The 27,283-nt window shown below is 44.2% G+C and overlaps 1 protein-coding gene across 1 annotated transcript; it reads right to left on the bottom strand.

Moving 5' to 3' along the window:
- Positions 1-328: 328 nt before the first annotated feature.
- Positions 329-27,283, bottom strand: LOC128696105 (zinc finger protein GLIS2-like). Its single transcript, XM_053787183.2, has 4 exons — positions 25,376-27,283; positions 12,280-12,417; positions 11,006-11,124; positions 329-2,779 (listed from the first exon to the last, which is right to left on the bottom strand). Exons 1-4 carry the CDS (start codon positions 25,432-25,434, stop codon positions 2,112-2,114), a joined length of 984 nt encoding a protein of 327 aa, XP_053643158.1. The 5' UTR covers positions 25,435-27,283; the 3' UTR covers positions 329-2,111.

Here is a 27,283-nt window from a genome sequence, read left to right as displayed (position 1 = left end):
GGCTATCATCTGTGTCTTGGTCTCTCTCGCGGCGGTGCTGGGATCACGATCATCGAGGATCTATCATCTGTGTCTTGGTCTCTCTCGCGGCGGTGCTGGATCACGATCACGAGGATCACGAGGCTATCATCTGTGTCTTGGTCTCTCTCGCGGCGGTGCTGGGATCACGAGGCTATCATCTGTGTCTTGGTCTCTCTCGCGGCGGTGCTAGGATCACGATCACGAGAGGCTATCATCTGTGTCTTGGTCTCTCTCGCGGCGGTGCTGGGATCACGAGGCTATCATCTGTGTCTTGAGGCTATCATCTTGTCTTGCTCTCTCGCGGCGGTGCTAGGATCACGAGGCTATCATCTATGTCTTGGTCTCTCTCGCGGCGGTGCTGGGATCACGAGGCTATCATCTGTGTCTTGGTCTCTCTCGCGGCGGTGCTGGGATCACGAGGCTATCATCTATATCTTGGTCTCTCTCGCGGCGGTGCTGGGATCACGAGGCTATCATCTGTGTCTTGGTCTCTCTCGCGGCGGTGCTAGGATCACGAGGCTATCATCTGTGTCTTGGTCTCTCTCGCGGCGGTGCTAGGATCACGAGGCTATCATCTGTGTCTTGGTCTCTCTCGCGGCGGTGCTGGGATCACGAGGCTATCATCTGTGTCTTGGTCTCTCTCGCGGCGGTGCTGGGATCACGAGGCTATCATCTATATCTTGGTCTCTCTCGCGGCGGTGCTGGGATCACGAGGCTATCATCTGTGTCTTGGTCTCTCTCGCGGCGGTGCTGGGATCACGAGGCTATCATCTATGTCTTGGTCTCTCTCGCGGCGGTGCTGGGATCACGAGAAGCAGCAATCACCAGAATCAGGGTTCACATTAATTCATTTAACCTACACACAAACTGCACTTACACACACACACGTTTATGTCAGCAGACGCGAGACTGTACAATCGGTGGACGGTTTCATTTTTTCTAATACAGTATCTGCCTGACTCAAGAAAGACTTGTAATATCACATGACGGGCTCTTCACAGGCAATTATTAATAAAATATTTACACAGTAAGACCCAGTAGCTCAAGGACTCAGAAGAGTGTGGATGGTGGCAAGGGAGAGTTTTGTGCATGACCACATTACTCGAGTCAGATTTACTTTTTTCAGACAAAAAAAAAAAGAACACTCACACACATGCGGCCTTTTGGCACAATTTTCCATAAGTCGGTGTGGAACTTGGTAAAAAAAAAATGCCGAATTTAATTCCGGCAGGAAGACATAACCACAGCCTCCACGAGGGTGTTATATTACAATAAGTATATATATACATATATAATTTTCACTGGGATGCTTTTGTCAGCCTAAATATTTACAAATCTATCTATACAAACATTTCTGCCCCGTTTCTTGTCTTCTCCAAGAATCAAACACTGTACAAGAAATAGGGATATATTTCACAGAAAGGAAAGAGTGCAGATTTGAAGCACATAATTTCCCTCAGGCACTAATGGCACGAATTTTCGACAATTATTATGAAATTTGACTCTATATAGAAAAATATTGCTATACTGTACATGTCATCCTTTTGTTGACGAAATATTTCACTATTATCAGATATTTGACCGACTGGCACTTGCCAGGACAAAGGGAAGAAAGACGATGTAGTATGTGGCACTACAGGTGGTCGGTGGCACTACAGGTGATTGTTGGCACTTCAGGTGGTCGGTGGCACTACAGGTGATTGTTGGCACTTCAGGTGGTCGGTGGCACTACAGGTGATTGTTGGCACTTCAGGTGGTCGGTGGCACTACTGGTGATTGTTGGCACTTCAGGTGGTCGGTGGCACTACAGGTGATTGTTGGCACTTCAGGTGGTCGGGGGCACTACAGGTGATTGTTGGCACTTCAGGTGGTCGGGGGCACTACAGGTGATTGTTGGCACTTCAGGTGGTCGGTGGCACTACAGGTGGTGGGTGGGCCTCGCAGTCATCTCCAAACTATACAAACATTGCACACGGAGGTCACTACTGTCTACGATTCCTGGACTGTTGTTGTTATACCGTTGAGTTTTTGGTGTTGCACTGTTTCTGTTGCTCCTTTGTCGATGCATCGCTACTTTTGCACCGTTACTGTTACTGATGTTTAGAACGGGAGGAGGGGAGGGAGAGGTCAAGAGGAGAGGGACACATGGAGAGGTCGAGGGCCGTGGCTGTATCCATCGCCTCCTCTTCCTCTTCCTCTTCCTCCTCCTCTTCCACCATATGCGGGTGGGGGTGGAGTCCCCCCAGACCAGCTAGCCCAGCCCCTCCTTGTAACAGCAGTCCTGCTTGATACTGTTGCAGCGCTACCGTCCACGCCGCTGCTGTCACGGGCGCCCATGACGAGATACCGGCCGCACCCACGCTGTGTCCCGTCGAGGCGCCCGGGAAAAGCGTGGGCGGCAGCAGCGAGGGTGAGGGCGTGGAAGGCACAGGAGAAGGCACTAGAGAAGATCCAGAAGACGAAGGGGAAGGCGAAAGGTCAAGCCTAGCCGAAGCTGCGAGAGACGGATCGAGGAGGTCGGAGGAGCCGACAGGAGGCACGGAGAAAGAGTTGTGTTGTTCGTCTGGCCGGCGGTAATGGCCGTAGATCTTGACGTGCTTCCTGAGGGAGGAGGGATCTGTGTAGCGTTTCCCGCACCCGGGGTGGCGACACTCGTACGGCTTATCAACGAAGTGCGTCCTGGTATGCTTGAATCTGTCGGAGGAATTTGAGTATGCCTTCCCGCATCCCGGCACCGTGCATACGTACGGTTTCTCTCCTGTGTGCGCACAAGAAAAATAATTTACTGATGTTTGCACAACCAGCTGAGATGTGCCTAGAAAACAGTTGTTTTTATTAATAATAAAGATGCAATGAAGCCAAAATGTACATAAAAATAAAGTGAAACCTGACCAACTTTTCAGTCAGAAAAAAATATTACCACAATAAATTCTCTCGAAAGAAATGGGTGACACTTAACATGCATGTAGAAAGACCATGATTATGTATAGCATTTCAGACAACCTTAAGACTGCAACGGCAATAAACATTCACATATGACAATAAAACGTAATGAATATGTAACGCAGGTATATGTAACTATATAAAGTATATCACTGTACATAATTACAAGAAAAATTATTTGAGCTATAGTAAATTGATAAATAAATTTTTTTTATTAAGTGGCACTCAGTTCAAGAACTGGTACTTAAGCAGCAGCAACTATTGCAAGTAACAGTCACATTCTTAAAGTTAGTTTCACCTGAAGAGAAAATAATGGAAGTAAATCAACATTATGAAACGTCTTTTAGTTTCCACCTGCATTTATTTGCTTAGTGGAGCAATAACAGCCTGATTGATCAGGCCCTGATCCACCGGGAGAAATAAAATCTACAGCAACAATTAAGCTACAGTTGACATCACTTACAATAACTTAATACTCATTATTATTATTATTATTATTAAAGATTAGCCGGTATTCTCCCGGCCCGGGCCTTTTCCAAGTGGTGGCCCGGCTTTGGCTCCCTCTTTAGGGAGTGTCTGAGACCTAAGTCTCCCATGGGAAGAGGCACAAGTACCTCCTCATCTTTGGGACCAACTGTCCCCAGGCCTAGCCACAAGCTAGGCCTCTCTGGTCTGCCATCCCCGCCCCAAGGGGGCAAATGGGAATGACAGTCTTATGAGCTAAAGGCTCGGGCTCAGGCACCTACCCTACCCTAGAAGGGTTAGGCATGGTGTCGATCCTTAATACTCACAATCACTGTAGTTTTTACTGTAACCAGTTAAAAGTCACAGTTATTATATCTAATGTATTATAGTATATTACCATTTTCCTATAAATAAAGTATCCACAGATGTGCGTATAATTAAGTTAATAAAGTAAGTTGATATATAAATACCTAGAAAATTAAAAAAAGATGGTAATGGTGGAGATGACAGAGGTTTATCAATTTTCTAAATGAAGCACAGGGGGGACTTTACCATAAATATATTAAAAAAAAGTGCTAAATTCTCACGGGTCATACAACGCTGCACGCTGGAAGAGGGAAATGGAAGACGTAACAGTGAACGAAACGAAAAAGAGACTGACCAAGAAGTGAAAAGAAACCAGATATAGATTCATGTCTGTAAATATAAAAGGAGAATACCAAACACTGGGGAAGACAGCGGTTGACTTCGGCTTGAAGAGAAGCACCACCAACCAGATTGAAAAACTCGAAATACAAACACTTGTATTGAAGACTCTATACATACACGTCATACGGATGAAAGTACACAAGTGTTTACGTCTAGAACAACGTTATTGAAGGTGTTTATGTCCTTTCATACATATTGTAGGCACCCTAATTCCTTCCACTTTCATACTCGTTAATAGGGTATGAAAAACATACAGAACGAGAAGAGCATCAAGATATGTAGGATACAGTAGGAAAAACTTCATCGTCTTTCAAAGTCATCAGTGGGGTCCCCCAAGGATCAGTGTCATCAGTGGGGTCCCCCAAGGATCAGTGTCATCAGTGGGGTCCCCCAAGGATCAGTGTCATCAGTGGGGTCCCCCAAGGATTAGTGTCATCAGTGGGGTCCCCCAAGGATTAGTGTCATCAGTGGGGTCCCCCAAGGATCAGTGTCATCAGTGAGGTCCCCCAAGGATCAGTGTCATTAGTGGGGTCCCCCAAGGATCAGTGTCATCAGTGGGGTCCCCCAAGGATCAGTGTCATCAGTGGGGTCCCCCAAGGATCAGTGTCATCAGTGGGGTCCCCCAAGGATCAGTGTCATCAGTGGGGTCCCCCAAGGATCAGTGTCATCAGTGGGGTCCCCCAAGGATCAGTGTCATCAGTGGGGTCCCCCAAGGATCAGTGTCATCAGTGGGGTCCCCCAAGGATCAGTGTCATCAGTGGGGTCCCTCAAGGATCAGTGTCATCAGTGGGGTCCCCCAAGGATCAGTGTCATCAGTGGGGTCCCACAAGGATCAGTGTCATCAGTGGGGTCCCCCAAGGATCAGTGTCATCAATGGGGTCCCACAAGGATCAGTGTCATCAGTGGGGTCCCCCAAGGATCAGTGTCATCAGTGGGGTCCCCCAAGGATCAGTGTCATCAGTGGGATCCCGCAAGGATCAGTGTCATCAGTGGGGTCCCCCAAGGATCAGTGTCATCAATGGGGTCCCCCAAGGATCAGCGTCATCATTGGGGTCCCCAAGGATCAGTGTCATCAGTGGGGTCCCCAAGGATCAGTGTCATCAGTGGGGTCCCCCAAGGATCAGTGTCATCAGTGGGGTCCCCCAAGGATCAGTGTCATCAGTGGGGTCCCCCAAGGATCAGTGTCATCAATGGGGTCCCCCAAGGATCAGCGTCATCAGTGGGGTCCCCAAGGATCAGTGTCATCAGTGGGGTCCCCCAAGGATCAGTGTCATTAGTGGGGTTCCCCAAGGATCAGTGTCATCAGTGGGGTCCCACAAGGATCAGTGTCATCAGTGGGGTCCCCCAAGGATCAGTGTAATCAGTGAGATCCCCCAAGGATCAGTGTCATCAGTGGGGCCCCCCAAGGATCAGTGCCATCAGTGGGGTCCCCACAGATCAGTGTCATCAGTGGGGTCCCCCAAGGATCAGTGTCATCAGTGGGGTCCCCCAAGGATCAGTGTCATCAATGGGGTCCCCCAAGGATCAGCGTCATCAGTGGGGTCCCCAAGGATCAGTGTCATCAGTGGGGTCCCCCAAGGATCAGTGTCATTAGTGGGGTTCCCCAAGGATCAGTGTCATCAGTGGGGTCCCACAAGGATCAGTGTCATCAGTGGGGTCCCCCAAGGATCAGTGTAATCAGTGAGATCCCCCAAGGATCAGTGTCATCAGTGGGGTCCCCCAAGGATCAGTGCCATCAGTGGGGTCCCCAAGGATCAGTGTCATCAGTGGGGTCCCCCAAGGATCAGTGTCATCAATGGGATCCCCCAAGGATCAGCGTCATCAGTGGGGTCCCCAAGGATCAGTGTCATCAGTGGGGTTCCCCAAAGATCAGTGTCATCAGTGGGGTCCCCCAAGGATCAGTGTCATCAATGGGGTCCCCCAAGGATCAGCGTCATCAGTTGGGTCCCCCAAGGATCAGTGTCATCAGTGGGATCCCCCAAGGATCAGTGTCATCAATGGGGTCCCCCAAGGATCAGCGTCATCAGTGGGGTCCCCCAAGGATCAGTGTCATCAGTGGGTCCCCCAAGGATCAGTGTCATCAGTGGGTCCCCCAAGGATCAGTGTCATCAGTGGGGTCCCCCAAGGATCAGTGTCATCAGTGGGGTCCCTCAAGGATCAGTATCATCAGTGGGGTCCCGCAAGGATCAGTGTCATCATTGGGGTCCCGCAAGGATCAGTGTCATCAGTGGGGTCCCCCAAGGATCAGTGTCATCAGTGGGGTCCCGCAAGGATCAGTGTCATCAGTGGGGTCCCCCAAGGATCAGTGTCATCAGTGGGGTCCCGCAAGGATCAGTGTCATCAGTGGGGTCCCCCAAGGATCAGTGTCATCAGTGGGGTCCCCCAAGGATCAGTGTCATCAGTGGAGTCCCGCAAGGATCAGTGTCATCAGTGGAGTCCCGCAAGGATCAGTGTCATCAGTGGGGTCCCCCAAGGATCAGTGTCATCAGTGGGGTCCCCCAAGGATCAGTGTCATCAATGGGGTCCCCCAAGGATCAGCGTCATCAGTTGGGTCCCCCAAGGATCAGTGTCACCAGTGGGATCCCCCAAGGATCAGTGTCATCAATGGGGTCCCCCAAGGATCAGCGTCATCAGTGGGGTCCCCCAAGGATCAGTGTCATCAGTGGGTCCCCCAAGGATCAGTGTCATCAGTGGGTCCCCCAAGGATCAGTGTCATCAGTGGGGTCCCCCAAGGATCAGTGTCATCAGTGGGTCCCCAAGGATCAGTGTCATCAGTGGGGTCCCCCAAGGATCAGTGTCATCAGTGGGGTCCCGCAAGGATCAGTGTCATCAGTGGGGTCCCCCAAGGATCAGTGTCATCAGTGGGGTCCCCCAAGGATCAGTGTCATCAGTGGAGTCCCGCAAGGATCAGTGTCATCAGTGGAGTCCCGCAAGGATCAGTGTCATCAGTGGGGTCCCCCAAGGATCAGTGTCATCAGTGGGGTCCCCCAAGGATCAGTGTCATCAGTGGAGTCCCGCAAGGATCAGTATCATCAGTGGGGTCCCCCAAGGATCAGTGTCATCAGTGGAGTCCCGCAAGGATCGGTCGTATTCGAAATTTAGATCAATGATATGTAGATCAAATAGAAAGTCAAAAAGATTAATATTCTATATATTAGAAACTTTAGACAAATATAACATAAAGGTTGACAGACTGATGACGAGATTTAATGTTCATTATTGCCACATAATGCAAATGGCTGACATTGTAAGTAAATCCAAAAAGGAATTCGAAATATGTCAAATAATGATCTTCAGTTTATTAGTTGCGTTAATAGTCACCAGACGATCACGTAAGTGTAGTAATGTGATGTTTTTATGTTACACTAACTATAAAGACGCCTTCAATTAAGGGAATGTGAAATGTTGACAAAATAGTAACAGACAGATATGGTATGGTGACCCACCTTAAAATTGTGATAGAAAACATGCAAATAGCTAAATGGATATTTGTTTTTTAGTTACGAAAGGAGAATCGTAAGAATTCTTGAAGACGCTGGAAACGTCTTCGGTGGAATACAGGAGATGGAGCGATTACACAAGACCATAAAAGGTCACCAGAAAATAGAGAAAAACAATTTCTTGGTAGCTGCAGTAAGGAGGAGTTAGTTTCACGTTACGACTGAAGATGTGCTAAGGAAGAACATTAAATGTTTATTTTAACAGATTAATTAACATATGATAAAGTGGTTAAATGAAATGATAGTTTGTGCTCTAACTATTGATAATTTTAGCAACCTACATGTAAATAGATCTTTAAAAACAGGCCACTATGAGCATAAACTCTGATCTTTCACTACAGATGTGTTGCTACAAGTATTTAAATCCATACTATGACAACACTGGCTCAGAGTTCCCACCTGTTACCATTACAAAGGTCTTCTCCGAAAGAAACTGAATCAAGCTGACACCTGGTGTCTCCACAGACATACTTATTCAATAATTCCACGAAAGTCAGCGCCTCTAGACTCGCACTTCCAGGACGCTGGAGTCTAACATTTCCTCAATATAATTTACCTATCCTGAGGTTTCTTCTACCCTACTGACCATTCACCCAGGGGGCTGAGTGTGCAACCTCTCTGGAAGCCATTAAACAAGCGCGCGCGCGTGCACACACACACACACACACACACACACACACACACACACACACACACACACACACACACACACACACACATCTCCTGGTGTCGTAAACGTGATCCATATGTTCATCCCCTGCAGCATAAGTCATTAAATGGGTTACCTGTGGTGAGGGACCTTATATGGCCACCTCTTATTATTCGCACACATACGTACACAAAAACACACATACACACACACACACACACACACACACACACAAACACACACACACACACACACACACACATACACAGTGAGTACATACACAGGGGCAAGGAATGGTTCAGGACACTGTACACCGTGTACGTCAGGCCCATATTGGAATATGCAGCACTAGTACGGAACCCATACCTGGTCAAACACGTTAAGAAATTAGAGAAAGTGCAAAGGTTTGTAACAAGACTAGTCCCAGAGCTAAGGGGCATGTCCTACGAGGAGAGGTTAAGAGAAATCAACCTGAGGACACTGGAGGACAGGAGGGAAAGGGAGGACATGATAATGACATAAAATACTGAGAGAAAGTGATAAGGTGGACAGGGACAGGATTTTTCAGAGACGTGACACAGCAACAAGGGGTCACAATTGGAAGTTGAACACTCCTATGAGGCACAGGGATATTAGGAAGTATGTCTTCAGTCACAGAGTTGTCAGGAAGTGGAACAATCTGGAGAATGATGTATTGGAGGCAGGATCCATTCATAGCTTTAAGAAGAGGTATGATAAAGCTCACGGAACAGGGAGAGAGTGGACCTAGTAACGACCAACGAAGACACGGGGCCAGGTGCTGTGAAACGACCCCTGCATTCACTAATAGGTGAATACACACACACACACACACACACACACACACACACACACACACACACACACACACCCACACACACATACACACACACACAGTTCCAGTCCAAAAGTTGAAACCATTGAAGATTAGACCTTAATTTAACATACAATACAGGGAAGCTAAATCTACTGACAATAAGTCGTGAATGAAATGCAGAACAGAAACAGAAAAAACAACAACCAAGGAATTACTAGGAGGAAAGACAAGAGGTAATCTGAAAATATTATAGCCCTCAACACATTGCAGTCACCTAAGAAAATGATGAGTGAAGTAACGAGTGGTCAGTGTAATCCCTGAGCGGTATCTGATGATAGGTAACGAGAGGAAAATATATAAGGAACTAAACCACAGAGCTCAGGAAATATTTTCGATGGAACAGCTGCAGGAAATGAAGCCCAAGCGGAAGACAGTGTTGACACCTCAAGTAATGAAACCCGATGGTTTAAAGAGACACTCGAACAAACACTAGGTTACATTTATTATAAACGTTTCTATCCTAGGAGCGAAATGTTTTATATTTAATAAATATGTCCTCGTGTTTACTAGCGTGTATTTATGAACCACCTGTTGATGTCATGTATCAAGGTTTACACTGATCCTGAGAGAGCTGGTGTGGGAAGAAATATCAGGGCTGGCCAATATCTCGCCATGGATGCTGCTGAAGAAATCTTAAGCTGACCGAAATAATGACAGATTTACGGTACCGGAAACCAGAGCATCTCGGGATTACACGCATCTCCATTGACCAGTAGCACATGTAAATGAAGCGATGCCACATCAGAATGTAAAAGGGAAGACCATGCCAAGAGGCTACATTAACCCGACCTCTAGCTTCAACTGATAGCCTAGGGCTACCAACAGCGGGAGTGGTTGTGCGAGTGGGCATCCTGGGTACTTACCTGTGTGGGTGCGGGAGTGAATGTGCGAGTGGGCATCCTGGGTACTTACCTGTGTGGGTGCGGGAGTGAATGTGCGAGGATGTGTGGGTGCAGGAGAGGATGTGCGAGTGGGCATCATGGGTACTTTCCTGTGTGGGTGCGGGAGTGGATGTGCGAGTGGGCATCCTGGGTACTTACCTGTGTGGGTGCGGGAGAGGATGTGCGAGTGGGCATCATGGGTACTTACCTGTGTGGGTGCGGGAGTGGATGTGCGAGTGGGCATCCTGGGTACTTACCTGTGTGGGTGCGGGAGTGAATGTGCGAGTGGGCATCCTGGGTACTTACCTGTGTGGGTGCGGGAGTGAATGAGCGAGTGGGCATCATGGGTATTTACCTGTGTGGGTGCAGGAGAGGATGTGCGAGTGGGCATCGTGGGTACTTACCTGTGTGGGTGCGGGAGTGGATGTGCGAGTGGGCATCATGGGTACTTACCTGTGTGGGTGCAGGAGAGGATGTGCGAGTGGGCATCATGGGTACTTACCTGTGTGGGTGCAGGAAAGGATGTGCGAGTGGGCATTGTGGGTACTTACCTGTGTGGGTGCAGGAGAGGACGTGTAAGTGGGCATCATAGGTACTTACCTGTGTGGGTGCAGGAGAGGATGTACGAGTGGGCATCATGGGTACTTACCTGTGTGGGTGCAGGAGAGGATGTGCGAGTGGGCATCGTGGGTACTTACCTGTGTGGGTGCAGGAGAGGATGTGCGAGTGGGCATCGTGGGTACTTACCTGTGTGAGGGCAGGAGAGGATGTGCGAGTGGGCATCATGGGTACTTACCTGTGTGGGTGCAGGAGAGGATGTGCGAGTGGGCATCGTGGGTACTTACCTGTGTGGGTGCAGGAGAGGATGTGCGAGTGGGCATCGTGGGTACTTACCTGTGTGGGTGCAGGAGAGGATGTGCAAGTGGGCATCGTGGGTACTTACCTGTGTGGGTGCGGGCGTGAATGCGGAGATTTTCCTGCCTACTGAAGCGTTTCTCACACTGAGCACACACGTAGGGCCTCTCGTTGGTGTGGGTGCGGATGTGAATAAGCATCTTGTACCTGTATCGGCAGAAAGATGTGTTAGTGGTAGTAGTAGTAGTAGTAGTAATAGTTTATATATATATATATATATATATATATATATATATATATATATATATATATATAAATATATATATATATATATATATATATATATATATATATATATATATATATATATATATATATATATATATATATATATATATATATATATATATATATATATATATATATATATATATATATATATATATTTATTATTTTATTATCACACTGGCCGATTCCCACCAAGGCAGGGTGGCCCGAAAAAGAAAAACTTTCACCATCATTCACTCCATCACTGTCTTGCCAGAAGGGTGCTTTACACTACAGTTTTTAAACTGCAACATTAACACCCCTCCTTCAGAGTGCAGGCACTGTACTTCCCATCTCCAGGACTCAAGTCCGGCCTGCCGGTTTCCCTGAACCCCTTCATAAATGTTACTTTGCTCACACTCCAACAGCACGTCAAGTATTAAAAACCATATATATATATATATATATATATATATATATATATATATATATATATATATATATATATATATATATATATATATATATATATATATATATATACATATATATATAATTAAAAAGCTGAGGCTAGCCGGGGATCGAACCCGTGTTATTTTTGCCCGCCTTGTGGGAAGCAAGTCAAAACTCATGACACTTTAACAACTTCTCCATCAATCCTACTTACTTCTCACGAAACTGGCTAAAATAACACAAGTTCGATCCCCGGCAGGCCGCAGTTTTTTAATTGCCTACAAACTGTTTGTTAATTACAACACTTTGGGCCTGATGCCTCTCAGAATGTCTTGGATTTAATTTATAATGGAAATCTATGTTCATTACTATTAGTGTTGGATTCTAAGATGTCACTAATACAGTGTTTAATTTCACACTTCTTGTTGCATCGGAGACTTACCAAACCTTACTCATAGGCCATTGAGATCTACGTAGCGTTTAAATCTCTCTTCAAACGAATTACATCTCAAGTTCAAATTGATTTAATGTTGAAATATTATCTCAAAAGTATCTGAGACTTATCTGACATTGAAGCCTTTGATCCAGTAGAAACCGAAACCTATCTTAGGCTAAAAACCCTGATTAGAACCCAAGACTTACCTAGCATTGAAACCCTTGGTCCTGGAGCACCCATGCCAGAAACAGAAGAAGGCGCCGTGCTGGGAGGTGACATGAGCCGCGGTCAAATGTGACACCAGCTCGTCCAGACTCTCAAAGCTCAACCCACACCCGACCCATCTGTGAAGAGACCGAACACTCTGTTTAGTGAAGGACGAGCTCCCAAAGACCCAAGCAATTTCCTGTTATTATCCGAAGTCTGTGAAAGACTCAACATATGCTGGTTAATGAGAGCTTCTGTGCCAGACACCATCACAAGCCGGCTGTGAGTTTATCTATGTGGGTAGTCAGTGGTGAGTTGATTTGTATTGGTAGTGAGTTGACCTGTGCAGGACTGGTGTCCTGTGAAGACGTGCTTTGTGGATACTCATTTCTAGCTCAAGCAATGATGTCTTCTCTGGAAAAGCTTCCCTCACAAGGTGAAGGAGTAGCTGAAGGAAGCTACAAGTGGAATACAAATGGGAGAATAAAATGACTCGTAGCAATCTTCTTGAAAGTGATGATGAATGAAGTAGCTGGACAGTGATAGAGAGGAAAGGCGCTAAATAAAGACTAGAAGAAGTCAAGGAACTTTTGAAACTACCAGTTTTTGTTGTTGTGATCCATAATCAATACAGGACATCTAATCCAGTAACGATGGTAAGGAGTATCAGAGAAACGCTACTGGTGTTCCCAGTCCTGTTGTGGAAGACTTTCAGGTAAGAAGCTGGACAGGAAGAAGAGGTGAGAGTCTGCCTTTCTGGTGCTGGAATGAAGGATGCTGGGGACAGGATGACTGGAACTAGGAATGAACTCGTCGTTTGTCTTAGTTCTAGGAAGTAGCGGCGTCAGGAACTCTCGAAGCGAGCTGTTAAAAAGGTTCAGGAAGACCATTGATATTATTAAAGCAATAGGGTGGCATGCGTAAAATATGTGGCGTTCTGCCTAGGATGACGGCAGGAAACGAATGACTAACCAGGGCCATTGGATTTAACTGCCGACTTTGTAAGCATTGCGAGAAGTTAAAACTGATTGACAACTGGGATACCTTTCTCGACAACGGTGTCACGTATGCAAGGTATGGAATACATCTCTCACGAATGGAAGGTAAAACCTTAGTGGCTTCAATGGTGAGAGCTATCACGTAACCTGTCTGGAGGTTAAATTACTTTATATCAGTGATCTGGGAGACCTGAAACTTAAATGACGATACTCTGTGAAATTAACATGTCTGTAAAGTTTGGCTTCGCGGGAGCTGGTGTGAGTTTCCTTGTAAAGTGTAGACGGTGTGTAGATCGAAATGATAATGGAAAGCATTCCTAAATCGCAAAGAAAATAATGTTGAGTAATGATGAAAGAAATATACGTAATGTAGAAAATAAAGATGATCGAGGGGAAGACAGAAAAGAAAAGCCTTCACATACAAACTGCCGTAGCGCTACGAACAAGATATACGATAAATTATTAATTTTACGTACTGGAAATGTAGATATTATGACAATAATCTTGAAGAGTCGATATGCACCTGCGAATGCCACCTACAAGGATTTAAATTATTTCATAATGAAAGAATCAACATGAAAAAGAGAACTTGAATTGCTACACACACAAAAAAAAGAAAAGAATGTAAAATCTGATGAAACTAATCCTAAATCTGTGTGATTGTTATTGTTGGATAAAAGAGCTCAAGTGCAGTTAATGCAACATTTTTCTATGGCAACGTTTTGCTCTCCAGGAGTTTTGTCAGACTTTTACAAAGAATACAAAGGCCTGATGAAGCTCCTGGAGAGCGAAACGTTACCACAATAAAATGTCGCATAAGTTGCACTTACGTCAGCAAATGTTCCATTATTACAGACAGTTGTAATTATCTGAAGGAAATGAGAATCTGATCTTAGGCACGTAGTACCGACCCCCGAACGTCCAGGGGAGACTTCACTGGGGCGAAGTTATCATTTCTTTCACACACGAAGTAAATACAAGATATAACAACTGTAGCCAAGTTGCCTTCATTTCCTTGACTGAAAGTTTAAAGTCTAACGACTTCACTGAGGCGATTCAAGATTTTTTTTTTTTTCAATAATTTTATGATTCGAAACAACGGGGAGGTGGGGGAGGGGGGGGGGGGGAGGGGGGAGGGGGGGAGGGGGGAGGGGGGGGGAAATGACGTGCATGATTTAGTTATGGTTAATAAAGAGAATATTTATAGTAAGAAGAGAGTAAATGCTGGCAATTACAGAAAGTGAACGAGAATGTATACATTTAGGATTCCTTACCTGGAGTTACCTGGAGGTTATTCCGGGGATCAACGCCCCCGCGGCCCGGTCCACGACCAGGCCTCCCGATGGACCAGGGTCTGATCAACCAGTCTGTTACTGCTGGCCGCACGCAGTCCAATGTACGAGCCACAGCCCGGCTGATCCGGCACTGACTTTAGGTATCTGTCCAGCTCTCTCTTGAAGGCAGCCAGGGGTTTATTGGTAATTCCCCTAATGCTTGATGGGAGGCTGTTGAACAGTCTTGGGCCCCGGACACTTATGGTGTTTTCCCTTAGTGTACCAATGGCGGCCCTACTTTTAATTGGGGGCATTTTGCATCGCCTGCCCAGTCTTTTACTTTCGTAGGGAGTGATTTCTGTGTACAGATTTGGGACCATTCCTTCCAGGATTTTCCAAGTGTAGATTATGATATATATCTCCCTCCTGCGTTCCAACGAGTACAAGTCAAGTGCTTCCAAGCGTTCCCAGTAGTTAAGGTGCTTGACAGAACTTATACGTGCAGTAAAGGATCTCTGTACACTCTCTAGATCTGCGATTTCACCTGCTTTGAACGGAGATGTTAATGTGCAGCAGCATTACAGCCTAGAGAGAACAAGTGATTTGAAAAGGATCATCATTGGCTTGGCATCTCTCGTTTTGAACGTTCTCATTATCCATCCTATCACTTTCTTTGCACGTGCGGTCGTGGCACTGTTGTCATCCTTGAAAGTGAGATCCTCAGACATTACTACTCCCGGGTCCCTTACATTATTTTTCCGCTCTATTGTATGACCAGAGTCAGTAGTATACTCTGTTCTAGTTATTATCTCCAGTTTTCCATAGCGGAGTAGTTGGAATTTGTCCTCATTGAACATCATATTGTTTACCGTTGCCCACTGGAAAACTTTGTTTATATCTTCTTGGAGGTTAACCGCGTCCTCAGCAGATGACAGCCTCATGCAGATCCTAGTATCATCCGCAAAGGATGATACGGTGCTGTGATGTATATCTCTGTCTATGTCTGATACGAGGATGAGGAATAAGATGGGGGCGAGTACTGTGCCTTGTGGAACAGAGCTCTTCACTATGGCAGCCTCCGATTTAACTCTGTTGACCACTACTCTTTGTGTTCGATTTGTTAGGAAGTTGAAGATTTGTCACATTTAACATTGACTTAAAGCTTATTAATAAGGATAGTGCAGTGAAAGTCCCAGATTTTCTCTCTGCTGATTACAATGGTCATAGAAAACACTTGTTATGTGTTGACTGTAGGAACTACGAGTACGACAGTTTTCGAAACTCTATACAAACTGCTCCCCCCCCCCGTTCTCCAAAAAAGAAGAGTATATTACCTTACAGACAAATAAGATTAAAGTTGTTCTGAAGTGGATAAACAGGAAACTAACACATTATTTTTGGGTGAGAAGAGAGTTAAAAAATAGATGGGGAAGCTACACGTGACTATGTCATTAAAGTTTCGTGAGAATTCAACAATAATCCGAAAACTTTCTTCCGAATATATTGTACAAAGATTAGAGAAAATTTCGGTCGACTTCAAACTTACTCTGGACACCTTATTGATAATGAGAATTAAACGTGTTTGATTTTTATTTCCTGTCGATTTTTGGCACAAGAGGACATAAACAAAATCCAGCTAATCAATTGTTGAAGTGAAGAAGAGGAAAATAATGTAATACCAGAGTCCCTAGAGACGTAGAGGAAAATAATGTAATACCAGAGTCCCTAGAGACGTAGAGGAAAATAATGTAATACCAGAGTCCCTAGAGACGTAGAGGAAAATAATGTAATACCAGAGTCCCTAGAGACGTAGAGGAAAATTATGTAATACCAGAGTCCCTAGAGACGTAGAGGAAAATAATGTAATACCAGAGTCCCTAGAGACGTAGAGGAAAATAATGTAATACCAGAGTCCCTAGAGACGTAGAGGAAAATAATGTAATACCAGAGTCCCTAGAGACGTAGAGGAAAATAATGTAATACCAGAGTCCCTAGAGACGTAGAGGAAAATAATGTAATACCAGAGTCCCTAGAGACGTAGAGGAAAATAATGTAATACCAGAGTCCCTAGAGACGTAGAGGAAAATAATGTAATACCAGAGTCCCTAGAGACGTAGTTACTAAGTAGGAAGACCGTTTAAAACAAAATCCCGAGGTCGACCGATTAAAACAAAGTCCCCAGGTCAACCGATTAAAGCAAAATCCCGAGGTCGACCGATTAAAACAAAATCTCCAGGTCAACCGATTAAAACAAAATCCCCAGGTCGACCGATTAAAACAAAATCCCCAGGTCAACCGATTAAAACAAAATCCCCAGGTCAACCGATTAGAACAAAATCCCCAGGTCAACCGATTAAAACAAAATCCCCAGGTCGACCGATTAAAACAAAATCCCCAGGTCCAGATGAATTGTTTCCCAAGGATTCTTGAAGAATAAAATGAGGTGAAATCAGAATGTACTTCAGACACAAGAGGCGTTCCACAAGGACCTGTTTCGGCGCCCTTGTTATTTATAAATTCCCTGACAAATTTTGTAGAGAGAATAAAGAGTGACACAAAATAATTCGCTGAACACACAAATATAGGCCGAGTAATAGATTCAAATGAGTATTCCTTTCTTAATAATTTTCCAACTTACTTCTGAAACTACCCAAGGCGTTACCTTCAATAAGAAAAATGGTCTGGTGATACCGACAAGATGTGAAGAAAGACATTTTTGGGCAATTCAGGACATTTATTGGAGGAAACGTTTCGCCACGAGGACTAAAGAAGCTTCTAATGGCGAAACGTTCTGTAGATAAGTGTCTCACGTTACCTTCAACAACTATACTTAGCAGAATGGTCCCCTGATTAATAACACTAATGCTATATGGAACTTCTCTATATCCTTTCTAAATCTTAATTTAGCCAACTTCCATCCATTGTTCAGAATTCTTTGTTGATTAGATTTCTGTGCACCCAATTTCTATGTCTTTTGTTTAAACCTGCCTCTTCTTTGCAAGCTTTTGTCAGAGCATCTCCAGTCATTCTGCTTCATAGTATGTCAAGGTTCACCGCTCTCAGTCTATTTTCTCATGTAATATTTCCCTTGGACAAGTTACTTGCGGTGGTTAACCTCGTTGTTACAGGCTACTTGCCGTGGGTAACCTCGTAGTTACAGGTTACTTGCGGTGGTTAACCTCGTTGTTACAGGTTACTTGCGGTGGTTAACCTCGTAGTTACAGGTTACTTGTCGTGGGTAACCTCGTAGTTACAGGTTAGTTGCGGTTGATAACCCTGTAGTTACAGGTTACTTGCGGTGGGTAACGTTGTAGTTACAGGTTACTTGCGGTGGGTAAAATTGTAGTTACAGGTTACTTGCGGTGGGTAACATTGTAGTTTCAGGTTACTTTCAGTGTGCAACCTCGTAGAGGTTACTTGTGGTATGTAATCTCGTAGTTACAGGTTACTTGTGGTTGGCACCCTCCATGCAGGGAGTGAAGGGTAGGAAGAGAACCTTCCGATTTAGTTTTCAAGTCTCAACTATCTAGACAGATTCTTCCTAGTTCTTCTGAGCAAATAGCCTCAATGAAGACCGTAGTGACATATGATATCTGTCTTTCATGTACTCTCATGGAAGCACACACACACACACACACACACACACACACACACACACACACACACACACACACACACACACACACACACAGCACTCCATCTAAACTTCTCTCCCTCTCTATATAAGATACCACACACCTTCTAGCAGTAAACCACCTCTGCTCACTCAACTAAGGCACGCTGTTTATGTGTGTGTGTGTGTGTGTGTGTGTGTGTTTCTGAAATTGGACCTCCCTGCACACCAGCCGAGGCACGCATACACACACACGCACATACATACGCAGCTGGGGGCCGGTGGTGGTGTTGGGTGTGAGTTTGTATGTGTGATGATCGGGGGGTCAAAGAGGAGTACAGTGTGTTTGTGCGTGTGTAATGTTACCAATGGAAATGTGGATGGAATGTGCCTCCACTTTATCATTCCCATCATTCCACGACTTACGACCCTCAGACTGGGGAAGTATTTCTTCATCTGTGACCTGCTTCAGACATTCATTACCCGGGTACCTACTTACTGTTAGGTGATCAGAGACAACACGAGCAAGGAAGTATGCTCGACCTCTCCACCCGCCCAAAGATTGACCCGGGTCCTTCGCTTGGAAGACGAAGGTGTTATCATTGAGATACTAGAATTGGCATTCCGTAAGAAGTGATAATTTCCTGAGTGGAGTACAAAAGAAAGAATAATGAAAGACAATGAATTGGGGATGAAGAATGGGAGACAGTGAATGAGGGATGAAGAATGGGAGACAGTGAATGAGGGATGAAGAATGGGAGACAGTGAATGAGGGATGAAGAATGGGAGACAGTGAATGAGGAAAGGATAATGGGAGGAGGAACACTTCGTATCTATTAAGAGAACAGTTAGAGGGAAGAACGTGTGATGAACAACAAGAACATGTAATGAACGAGATCATGTGAAGGAGAACGATAACGTGTGAAGAAGAACGAGGAGAACACATGAAAGAGAAGAGCATCCAGAAGAACAAGGGAGAAGAGATGCTGAGTGGCAGATGATCAATCGGAACCAGAAACTACTATACAGTCATATCAAGGGCAGATAGCCTGAAAAGAGAGAGAGAGAGAGAGAGAGAGAGAGAGAGAGAGAGAGAGAGAGAGAGAGAGAGAGAGAGAGAGAGAGAAGTACGAGACAGTGGAGACAGGAAGTTAGTGAGAAAGTTGAAAACCACTGAGAGTGTCCCAACTACTCAAGAGAGAGGACAGACAGGTAGCCCTGAACCATAACCTGTGGTCTTCACATGCTAACGCTTCCAGACAATTAGGAATATAATGAAAAACATAATTAGGAGCATAATGAAGCACCTGGGGAGAAGATGAGGTATTAATAAAATTCCCTATGGATTTAAAAATTCAAAATACTGTGTCTGTGAAATATTATGCAAAAATCAGGATCCACGTAAAAAGTCATTAATTACTTAATACACAGTACATGTAAGTTCCATGAGTAAGACACATGTACATAAGTTAGGTATCTTTATTTTGAAACGTTTCGCCTACGTAGGAGGCGTCTTCAGTCAAATGCAGAGTGAAATGTATTGTAGGCAGCAGTAGTGGCGAGGTAGAGATGATGTAATTAGTCCATCAACCTTGGAGACATGGTATGAGGTGGTCGGTCCCTCAGATTGAAGAAAAGGTATGATATGGCCCATATGGATAAATTAAGTCAAACCGGTTGTGACCATCAAGAACTGAAGCCAGAAACTGTAACCGCAACTATGTGAGTACACAACACATACATACACACACACACACACACACACACACACACACACACACACACACACACACACACACACACACACACACACACACACACACACACACACACACAAAAACACATATATATATATATATATATATATATATATATATATATATATATATATATATATATTACCTCCCTGAGCTGAACAGTTTGACTCACTAAAAAATTCTGAGTCATTTTTCTCTTTATTAGTTTGTAGATGACGAGGTGACAGTGTAACTACATTAGTCATAAAAAAACATTACTTACTACCTTGCACAGGGGGAACAAAGGGCCACAAAGGTACCTATAGAATGCCAGGAAAATATTTTTCATACGAAGTACCAGATTTCTGGTGTAGGTGCTGCAAGCACTGCAATATTACTGAGCACCTCTGAGAAATTTTCGTATAGTGTAAGTTGGGCTGTCTCTTCCCCATCAAAATAACATGATGGTGTACTCACTGCCCCCACCAAGACAACATGATGTTGCAGTCACAGCTTCCGGAGAGACAATATCACAAAACACTCTCCCGCCAAGACAACATCGCGAGGCAGTCGCTGCTACCACCAAGACAGCATAACACACTCCCCACCACGTCAGCCTCAAGCACTCCGTGAAGAAGCAAGCGTTAGTCAACCTCGTGTCTTACATCAAGTAAGGCTTTATATATTTTGTAAATCGCACGAGAGAGAGAGAGAGAGAGAGAGAGAGAGAGAGAGAGAGAGAGAGAGAGAGAGAGAGAGAGAGAGAGAGAGAGAGAGAGAGAGAGAGAGAGAGAGAGTTATAAACCAGATAACCCTTATCTCACAAAACCAATCAATATCTTCTCCTGGCTGGAATATTCAACAGGTAAACGGAGTGACGTCTTCACATCAAGCACATCTCTAAGTAACAATAACAGTCGTTGATCTTAAATGCAATAGTGGGTGCTCATGGCCTGAGCACCGACGCTGCTCTTGGCCTGAGCACCGGAGTCAGACTCTCAATGATGGACAAACAGATCATAATAATGCAGCATGGAAGGCACTGACTGACACACGTCTCATTTCAAGTTGTGAGACCACCTCACTGCTGCCTCAGATTCTCTGTACACACACACACACACACACACACACACACACACACACACACGTTCAGGACCCTGTACACCGTGTACGTTAGGCCCATATTGGAGTGTGCGGCACCAGTTTGGAACCCACACCTAGCCAAGCACGTAAAGAAACTAGAGAAAGTGCAAAGGTTTGCAACAAGACTAGTCCCAGAGTTAAGAGGTATGTCCTACGAGGAGAGGTTAAGGGAAATCAACCTGACGACACTGGAGGACAGGAGAGATAGGGGGGACATGATACTGAGAGGAATTGACAAGGTGGACAAAGACAGGATGTTCCAGAGATTGGACACAGCAACAAGGGGACACAGTTGGAAGTTGAAGACACAGATGAATCACAGGGATGATAGGAAGTATTTCTTCAGTCACAGAGTAGTCAGTAAGTGGAATAGTTTGGGAAGCGATGTAGTGTAGGCAGGATCCATACATAGCTTTAAGCAGAGGTATGATAAAGCTCACGTTTCAGGGAGAGTGACCTAGTAGCGACCAGTGAAGAGGCGGGGCCAGGAGCTTGGACTCAACCCCTGCAACCTCAATTACGTGAGTACAACTGGGTAAGTACACACACACACACACACACACACACACACACACACACACACACGATAAGAGTTTTTCCACCGATTAAATAATTTTTTTTTTTGTGTGTAAAACCTAACTGAGGACACTACACTTGTGTCTAACTGAAAAAGATTGAACTTTTAAATGCTGTTTATGTGCTGTTGGAACATAGTTTATATGTGTTGAAGCATTGTGAGTGTGTGTGTCTACTCACGTTATTGTACTCTCCTATTTGTGGTTGCAAGGGTGGAGTCACAGCTCCTGTCCCTGCCTCTTCACTGGCCGCTACAAGGTCTTCTCTCCCTGCTCCGTGAGCTTTATCAAACCTCGTCTTAAAATATGTATAGATACTGCCATCACTACTTCACTTTCCAGACTATTCCACTTCCTGACAACTTTATGACTGAAGAAATACTTCCTAACATCCCTATGTCTCATATGAGTCTTCAACTTCCAGTTGTGTGTGCGTGTGTGTGTGTGTGTGTGTGTGTGTGAGTGTGTGTGTGTGTGTGTGTGTGTGTGTGTGTGTGTGTATGTATGTATGTGTTTGTTGGAATGCTTGTTTCTGCGTATATCTGATAATATTTAGTATTGTTTATCTGCAAATAACAGACGAAGTCCATTTCCAGGTGAGAGATTGGGAACCCTTAGCCTCGGAGGGGTACATGAAAATTCTCCAAAGAAAAATGCTGCTGGACCATATTTATTACTGAGTGGAAACCTAGGCTGTTATTTAGCGGAAGCCTAGACTAATATTGAACGGAAACCTAAGTTATGATTAAGTGGAATCCTAAGTTATTATTAAGTGGAAGGTTAGCGGGTTATCACCTGCTAACCTGTATTCAGGTGAACTTACTGTTAAGTTATCTCCTACTGTTAAGTGAACAGACAGGCCACGTAAATACCAAGTGGTCATTGAGGCTGTCTGAATACCCTGGGATAACTAGAGTGACCGTAGACCACCCAGGTGAGGACTGAAGTCAGGTGTGAATCTCACAGTGGGTCCTCAGGGCCTGATCAATTACGGGCCACGTACAGACCCTCTGAAAATCACAGGCATCTATTGGCAAGTTTTTGACATAATCACTGGCCCTGTGGGCATACTAAACCCAATAACCAGAAGCCGAGACTCAGGGTCCAGGAGCCGAGACTCGACTCCCTCGAAGCTGCAAGTAGGTAACGATAAATGGCAACAGTTGCCTTTCTTGTAAAAAAGTCAACATGTAAGATAAATGGCAACAAACTGACGTAGAGTGAATGACCCACTGAATATTGTACGTGTCTGACAAGGAATTAAAAGAACACGATACCGTGACTGAAACAATTGACAAATATCCCGCACATACGAGACTAAAACTTCTGACGACGTTTCGGTCCGGCTTCAACCTTTAACTAGTCACATTAACTAGACAATGTGACGAGTGAATGGTCCAAATCGGACCGATACGTCGTCATAAATTTCGGTCTCCTATGAGCGGGATATTTGTGTAATGTATACACCAAGCATCGTTCGAAACTGTTTATGTATACATACATACATACATACATGCATACATACATACATACATATATATATATATATATATATATATATATATATATATATATATATATATATATATATATATATATATATATATATATATATATATATATATATTGGTCTCCGTATTACAAAATGGACATAAATTCATTAGAAAACATTCAGCGTAGGATGACTAAATTAATACATAGCATCAGAAATCTTCCTTATGAAGAAAGATTGAAGACTCTAAAGTTACATTCACTTGTTAGACGAAGAATGAGGGGAGACCTGATCGAAGTGTATAAGTGGAAGATAGGTATTAATAAAGGGGATATTAACAAGGTCTTGCGGATGTCTCTCCAAGAGAGAACGCGCAGTAATGGATTTAAATTAGATAAGTTTAGATTTAGAAAGGACATAGGAAAGTATTGGTTTGGAAATAGGGTAGTTGATGAGTGGAACAGTCTACCTAGTTGGGTTATTGAGGCTAGGACTTTGGGTAGTTTCAAATCTAGGTTGGATAAGTACATGAGTGGGAAGGGTTGGATTTGAGTGGGACGTTCACATCAGAGCTTATTTCTTGGGTAGCATTGAAAATTGGGTTGGGTAAATGTTTTGTTAGTGGGATGAATTGTAAAGGACCTGCCTAGTATGGGCCAGCAGGCCTCCTGCAGTGTTCCTCCTTTCTTATGTTCTTATGTTCTTATATAATATATATATAATATATATATATTTATATAATATATATATATATATATATATATATATATATATATATATATTTATATAAAGAACTTCATAGAGCATTCCATGGTTCTCTTGATCCAGGTGGCTTGGGTCAAGGTCTTTCAACTGACTACTTTCTATATATTAGGTTGAATTTAGTCCATAAAACAAGAATTAAAGTAAACTCTTGGTTTATATACAGTGAGAACTACACCTCTTGGTTTATATACAGTGAGAGATACACCTCTTGGATTATATACAGTGAGAACTACATCTCTTGGTTTATATACAGTGAGAACTACACCTCTTGGTTTATATACAGTGAGAACTACACCTCTTGGTTTATATACAGTGAGAGATACACCTCTTGGTTTATATACAGTGAGAACTACATCTCTTGGTTTATATACATTGAGAACTACACCTCTTGGTTTATATACAGTGAGAACTACACCTCTTGGTTTATATACTTTAAGAACTTCACCTCTTGGTTTATATATAGTGAGAACTGCACTTCTTGGTTTATATACAGTGAGAATTACTCCTCTTGGTTTATATACAGTGAGAACTACTCCTCTTGGTTTATATACAGTGAGAACTACACCTCTGGTTTATATACAGTGAGAACTACTCCTCTTGGTTTATTTATAGTGAGAACTACACCTCTTGGTTTATATACAGTGAGAACTACACCTCTTGGTTTATATACAGTGAGAACTACACCTCTTGGTTTATATACATTAAGAACTACACCTCTTGGTTTATATATAGTGAGAACTACTCCTCTTGGTTTATATACAGTGAGAACTACACCTCTTGGTTTATATATAGTGAGAACTACACCTCTTGGTTTATATACAGTGAGAACTACACCTCTTGGTATATATACAGTGAGAACTACACCTCTTGGTTTATATACAGTGAGAACTACACCTCTTGGTTTATATACAGTGAGAACTACACCTCTTGGTTTATATACAGTGAGAACTACACCTCTTGGTTTATATACAGTGAGAACTACACCTCTTGGTTTATATACAGTGAGAACTACTCCTCTTGGTTTATATACAGTGAGAACTACTCCTCTTGGTTTATATACAGTGAGAACTACTCCTCTTGGTTTATATACAGTGAGAACTACTCCTCTTGGTTTATATACAGTGAGAACTACTCCTCTTGGTTTATATACAGTGAGAACTACTCCTCTTGGTTTATATACAGTGAGAACTACTCTTGGTTTATATACAGTGAGAACTACTCCTCTTGGTTTATATACAGTGAGAACTACTCCTCTTGGTTTATATACAGTGAGAACTACTCCTCTTGGTTTATTTATAGTGAGATATACACGTTACTTTTTATTCAGTGGGGAATACACCAATTGTTTTATATACATTTAGAGATATACATTTTGGTTTACATACAGTGGGAGAAACAGTTTTCAGTGTACATTGTGTGTATACAAATGGTATATGTTGTTTATGAGGGTTCAAGGGTGAGTGCAGTGATTTCTATATAAACTGTTGTAGATTACTTACTTGCATATGAGGTCTGTCGCTTCTTGCTCCCCCGGGGACATGGGACAGTCAGGAGTCATGGTGTGGAGTGGCGTGGTGCCTCCGTAGTCGTGGCCTCCTACACGAGAGGTCGTGGCCTCCTACAAAAGTTGGTAATGCAGGTGGTACCGGCAGTGCAGGTAGTAGTAGTGGTGTAGTGCTGGTGGTGTCCGGCTAGTGGTGGTGCTTTTGTAAGGATGTCTGCTGTTGGGAGTGATGCTAGCTTTTAATAGTGATTTATGGGTTGGATATCACTCGCTGGGGAGGATTTGTCTCCGGCCGTGGCTAAATTGATTTCATTTCCCTGTCTTCGGGGGTGTCTGATGTCTCTCTGTTATTGTTGATGTTGTTATTGCCAGTGATGGTGGTGCAGTGGCCGTTGTTATTGCTGATGTTGCAGTGGCTGTTGTTACTGCTGATGGTGTTGCAGTGGCTGTTGTTACTGCTGATGGTGTTGCAGTGGCTGTTGTTACTGCTGATGTGTTGCAGTAGCTGTTGTTACTGCTGATGGTGTTGCAGTGGCTGTTGTTACTGCTGATGGTGTTGCAGTGGCTGTTGTTACTGCTGATGGTGTTGCAGTAGCTGTTGTTACTGCTGATGGTGTTGCAGTAGCTGTTGTTACTGCTGATGGTGTTGCAGTAGCTGTTGTTACTGCTGATGGTGTTGCAGTAGCTGTTGTTACTGCTGATGGTGATGCAGTGGCTGTTGTTACTGCTGATGTTTCAGTGGTTGTTGTTACTGCTGATGGTGTTGCAGTAGTTATTGTTACTGCTGATGTTGCAGTAGCTGTTGTTACTGCTGATGGTGATGCAGTGGCTGTTGTTACTGCTGATGTTTCAGTGGTTGTTGTTACTGCTGATGGTGTTGCAGTGGTTATTGTTACTGCTGATGTTTCAGTGGCTGTTGTTGCTGCTGAAGATATGGGGGGAACTGTTGCTATTGTTATTTACGTCAGACGTATAGAAGAACAATATTTTGTAATCACCAGTTGTGTTACGGATTTTTTATATATTTTTTAAAGACCAGTTTATTCACCTAGATTTTTTTTTTTATAATTGATAATATATATTAGTTGTGATTCACGACCTTAATCTATTTACTTCTCTAATAATAATTTTATAAGATCGTCAAAACTATTTTTGTCTTGCAGAGAAGTTATTCAAGTTAGCAGTGACTGTGGTGGCTCAGGGTATCACCCGGCACCCAGCTGGTCTAGTCTGGTGTCAAATTCCCTGAAGAAGTATTCACCGCTGGGGTTCGAACCTTCTTCTAGATGACGTTCTCTTCTAGGAAACAGTTATGTCAGAGCACTCGGAAAGATCCACTGCCTCAGACTCGAAATTTTGGTGTTATTTTGCGACATTGGTTAGTGAACGATGCTGGAAATTCAGAGTTCCACGGGTACACACAGAGAGATGACAACACATAACAAGACATACAGAGGCTCGAGCGACATCACACGCACCACAACAAAATATCCAGTCATGAGAGGAGGGGGCCAAAGGGAACGAGCAAATGCACTTTAGTCCATGAAGCCGCTTCGATGACGGAAATGTGTGAAGGAGCGTTGGTTTGGTGTGATCCTGCTGCCCACTTCGTGGTCCTGGTTGCCCACTTCGTGGTCCTGACTGCCCACTTTAGCGGTAAGGGAAGGAGAGATAATGTTTCTGGGATTTTCTTTAGGTAGACAGGGTGAGTGAGCGAGCACCTTGAGGTTAGTGCGGCGTGGGGTGCGGAGTGACAGATGCTGGATGCGGCGTGTGCGGCCGCTGCGGCGGGACTGGCGTGTATCGTGGTCAGGTGCCCGCCCCCCACCGCGCGCCCACCCGTGGTCCCACACGCCCGGGGGCACTACACCTGCACCGCCCCTGTCGCTGCCCCCCCTGCCTT

The sequence above is a fragment of the Cherax quadricarinatus genome, chromosome 48 (genome assembly GCF_038502225.1).
Source record: "Cherax quadricarinatus isolate ZL_2023a chromosome 48, ASM3850222v1, whole genome shotgun sequence".
Taxonomy (NCBI): domain Eukaryota; kingdom Metazoa; phylum Arthropoda; class Malacostraca; order Decapoda; family Parastacidae; genus Cherax; species Cherax quadricarinatus.
Note: the sequence above shows the minus strand (reverse complement) of the source record. Positions and strands in the feature narration are given on the sequence as shown.